This window comes from Lipotes vexillifer, unplaced genomic scaffold (assembly GCF_000442215.2).
Source record: "Lipotes vexillifer unplaced genomic scaffold, Lipotes_vexillifer_v1.1 scaffold916, whole genome shotgun sequence".
NCBI classification, from domain to species: Eukaryota; Metazoa; Chordata; class Mammalia; order Artiodactyla; family Lipotidae; genus Lipotes; species Lipotes vexillifer.
This window is the reverse complement of record NW_006798383.1, coordinates 3,428,965-3,433,658: the sequence shown is the minus strand read 5'-3', so window position 1 is coordinate 3,433,658 and position 4,694 is coordinate 3,428,965. Positions and strand designations below refer to the sequence as shown.

The 4,694-nt window shown below is 35.0% G+C and overlaps 1 protein-coding gene across 3 annotated transcripts in view; it reads left to right on the top strand.

The window, feature by feature from the left end:
- NT5C2 (5'-nucleotidase, cytosolic II) overlaps nt 1-4,694 on the top strand; it is a 107,336-nt gene that overhangs the window by 25,980 nt on the left and 76,662 nt on the right. The window contains exon 2 of one of the 3 annotated variants that reach the window (XM_007470422.1): nt 1,722-1,839. In XM_007470422.1, the coding sequence (XP_007470484.1) occupies nt 1,739-1,839 (101 nt within the window). In that variant the 5' untranslated portion in view covers nt 1,722-1,738. Of the gene's footprint in view, nt 1-1,711; nt 1,840-4,694 lie in introns of those variants that run through there. The other 2 variants (XM_007470421.1, XM_007470420.1) reach the window with 2 other exon arrangements.

Here is a 4,694-nt window from a genome sequence, read left to right as displayed (position 1 = left end):
TGGTCCTTCCCTCAACCTCCACTCCCCCCCCCCCACCGAAAACCATTGAAGTTCCATTGTAATTCTCTACTTTTCAAAATTTCACCCTTTTTTGGTCCACAAAATAGTCTGGATTTGCTACATTAATTTTTTAAAATTAAAAAAAACCCCATAGTGTATCTAGATTAAGTTATAGTAGCCTAGCAAATGACTTCTCTTAAGTTATGTGGGGTCCTAGTTCCGCTACCAGGGATCACATCTGTGCCCCCTGCAGTGGAAGCACGGAGTCTTAACCATTGGACTGCCAGGGAAGTCCCTTAACTAGAGTCTTTTGCAAGTACCAGTACTTTTGTTATCTAAACAGTGTTTAGAAATCTTGATTATTTCAGAAACATTACAGACCTAAATATATATCCAAAAGAATTGAAAACTGGTACTCAAGTAAATACATTGTTCATACATGTTTATAGCAGTACTGTTCACAGTAGCCAAAAGGTGGAAGTAGTCCAAATGTCTGTCAGCGGATGAAGAGATAAACAAATTGTGGTACATGCACACAGTGGAATATTTATTATTCAGCCATAGAAAGGAAGGAAGTATCTGAAACATGGTAGAACATGGATGAAACTAGAAAACATGCTAAATGAAAGAAGCCAGATACAAAAACTCACATTCTATATGATTCTACTTATATGAAATATCCAGAATAGATAAACCCGAAGAGGCAGAAGTGGGATTGGGGTGGCCATGGGGTGGGGAGAATGGGGAGAAACTGATTAATGGGTAAAGCGTTTTACTTTGGAGTGACAGAATTATTTTGGAACTAGATAGAGGTGGTGGTTGCACTATATTATGAACATACTAAATGCCATTGACTTACTTTAAAATGGTTTGTTTTCTTATGTGAATTTCACCTCAGTAAATTATTATTTTAAAAAGCTACAAAGATGGCTTACTTTAAAATTGCCATAATGTCATAAACAATGTTAGCATTTTCAAAATTGGAAATAAGTTAGAATGCAGATGTTTTTACAAACATTGGTATTTTAATAAAATGTTAATAAACTTCTTAACTCTAAAAGGTTATTTTTCATCCTTATTTAAAGCTGCAGATGAAAACTGCAAAAATAGAAGTGAAACCTGTAACAGTGCCTATAGTAAAAATACAGTAAAGACAGTTACCTGCTCACCTCGTTTTAGATGTTTATTCTAATGAGATGAAATGTTTTAGTTTATTTCTTCTAGTTAAGTCTGTAATACTAGCTGCAAGATAATTTATCATTGAAAAATATAAAAGCATAATATAATTAGAAGTCAGATACTCATACATATTTGTACTACCATTGAGTTTAGTATGTTTATCAGAATTAAAAAGTTGCTTACTTTACGTATTTTGAACATACATTAACTGAAAATTATATATTTTCACATGTCTGTGGTCTCAGCCCCTTTTCTAGAATCTAGGATTAAAGTAAATTATTACTGGCAATCATGCTTAATTATTTGAAAGTGTTATATATGATCTTTCTGGATAGAAATTACTATATGAAATTATTTTCCTAAATTTACATAATTTAGAAGTGTTAGTTTAATTTTTCAGTATATTTCCACATTCAATATATTTAAATAGTTATATCAGACAATTTGCAAGATAGAGTTTTACTAATTTTAAAAAAAAATCTGATTTCAACATACAGATGTTAATCTACTAAATTACTGATTTTCTTTTCTAGAATTGAGAGCATACAAATAAAATAAAATGACAACTTCCTGGAGTGATCGGTTACAAAATGCAGCAGATATGCCTGCTAACATGGATAAACATGCCCTGAAAAAGTATCGACGAGAAGCTTTTCATCGGTAAGTATTTTGTCTATTTAATCCTCAAAACAGCTCTATAAAGTGGGCGTATAATATCTTCATTTTACAGATGATGAAATTAATGTGCAGAGTGGTTAGGCAATTTACCCTAGATCACATAGCTGGTTCATGGTTGAAACCCAGTCCAAAGTCCAGAATTTTATTGCCAGAATTTTACAACCACACTGTTGGTGCTTTTTAAAAAAAATTCTTACTGCTTCTTGTATCTACTAAAACAAGTCCTTAAGAGCAGAAAGTCTTCAGGTGCTAGAAAATTGTGCCTTAGTTATTAATAATGCAGTTTGTTTTTTTCTGTTTTTTTGTTTTTAAATGAGATATATTTTTAATTTATCACAATGTCAAAGATTCAAAAGGTTAGGTATTAGTATAGATATGGGGAAACAGGCACTATCTCTTTTTTTTTTTTTTTTTTTGCTCACAGAGGCCCATAATAGACAATAAATACTTGTTGAGTTGATAAATGAATGATTTGCACCTCATCATTCCCTTAAATCTAGCATCCTATTGCACAAAATTCACCTTCAAAGGAATGAACGTCTTTTTTTTTCCTCACTGTTGTGGCCTCTCCCGTTGCGGAGCACAGGCTCCAGACGTGCAGGCTCAGCAGCCATGGCTCATGGGCCCAGCCGCTCCGCGGCACATGGGATCTTCCCGGACCGGGGCACGAACCCATGTCCCCTGCATCGGCAGGTGGACTCTCAACCACTGCGCCACCAGGGAAGCCCTATCTTTTTTTTTTGGAATTTTTGAATTTCTTTTTTTTATACAGCAGGTTCTTATGAGTTATCCATTTTATACATATTAGTGTGTATATGTCAATCCTAATCTCCCAATTCATCACACCCCCCCTCCACTTTCCCCACTTGGTGTCCATACATTTGTTCTCTACATCTGTGTCTCAGTTTCTGCCCTGCAAACCAGTTCATCTGTACCATTTTTCTAGGTTCCACATATATGCGTTAATATACGATATTTGTTTTTCTCTTTCTGACTTAATTCACTCTGTATGACATACTCTAGATCCATCCATGTCTCTACAAATGACACAGTTTTGTTCCTTTTTATGGCTGAGTAATATTCCATTGTATATATGTACCACATCTTCTTTATCCATTCATCTTTCGATGGGCATTTAGGTTGCTTCCATGTCCTGGGTATTGTAAATAGTGCTGCAGTGAACATTGGGGTACATGTGTCTTTTTGGATTATGGTTTTCTCTGGGTATATGCCCAGTAGTGGGATTGCTGGGTCATATGGTAATTCTATTTTTAGTTTTTTAAGGAACCTCCATACTGTTCTCCATAGTGGCTGTATCAATTTACATTCCCACCAACAGTGCAAGAGGGTTCCCTTTTCTCCACACCCTCTCTAGCATTTGTTGTTTGTAGATTTTCTGATAGTGCTTATTCTAACTGGTGTGAAGTGATACCTCATTGTAGTTTTGATTTGCATTTCTCTAATAATTAGTGATGTTGAGTAGTTTTTCATGTGCTTCTTGACCATCTGTATGTCTTCTTTGGAAAATGTCTGTTTAGGTCTTCTGCCCATTTTTGGATTAGGTTGTTTGTTTTTTTAATATTGAGCTGCATGAGCTGTTTATATATTTTAGAGATTAATCTTTTGTCCATTGATTCGTTTGCAAATATTTTCTCCCATTCTGAGGGTTGTCTTTTCGTCTTGTTTGTAGTTTCTTTTGTTGTGCAAAAGCTTTTAAGTTTCATTAGGTCCCATTTGTTTTTTTTTGTTTTTATTTTCATTACTCTAGGAGGTGGATCAAAAAAGATCTTATTGTGATTTATGTCAAAGAGTGTTCTTCCTTTGTTTTCCTCTAAGAGTTTTATAGTGTCCGGTCTTATATTTAGGTCTACAATCCATTTTGAGTTTATTTTTGTGTATGGTGTTAGGGAGTGTTCTAATTTCATTCTTTTACATGTAGCTGTCCAGTTCTCCCAGCACCACTTATTGAAGAGGCTGTCTTTTCTCCATTGTATATCCTCACCTCCTTTGTCATAGATTAGTTGGCCATAGGTGCGTGGGTTTATCTGTGGGCTTTCTATCCTGTTCCATTGATCTATATTTCTGTTTTTGTGCCAGGACCGTATTGTCTTGATTACTGTGGCTTTGTAGTGTAGTCTGAAGTAAGGGAGTCTGATTCCTCCAGCTCCATGTTTTTCCCTCAAGACCGCTTTGGCTATTTGGGGTCTTTTGTGTCTCCATACAAATTTTAAGATTTTTTTGTTATAGTTCTGAAAAAAATGCCATTGGTAATTTGATAGGGATTGCATTGAATCTGTAGATTGCTTTGGGTAGTATAGTAATTTTCACAATATTGATTCTTCCACTTCAAGAACATGGTATATCTCTCCATCTGTTTGTATCATCTTTAATTTCTTTCATCAGTGTCTTATAGTTTTCTGCATAAAGGTCTTTTGTCTCCCTAGGTAGGTTTATTCCTAGGTATTTTATTCTTTTCATTGCAGTGGTAAATGGGAGTGTTTCCTTAATTTCTCTTCAGATTTTTCATCATTAGTGTATAGGAATGCCAGAGATTTCTGTGCATTAATTTTGCATCCTGCAACTTTACCAAATTCATTGATTAGCTCTAGTAGTTTTCTGGTGGCATCTTTAGGATTGTCTATGTGTAGTGTCATGTCATCTGCAAACAGTGACAGTTTTACTTCTTTTCCAGTTTGTATTCCTTTTATTTCTTTTTCTTCTCTGATCGCCGTGGCTAGGACTTCCAAAACTATGTTGAATAATAGTGGCGAGAGCGGACATCCTTGACTTGTTCCTGATCTTACCACGGATGCTTTCAGTTTTTCACCATTGAGAAT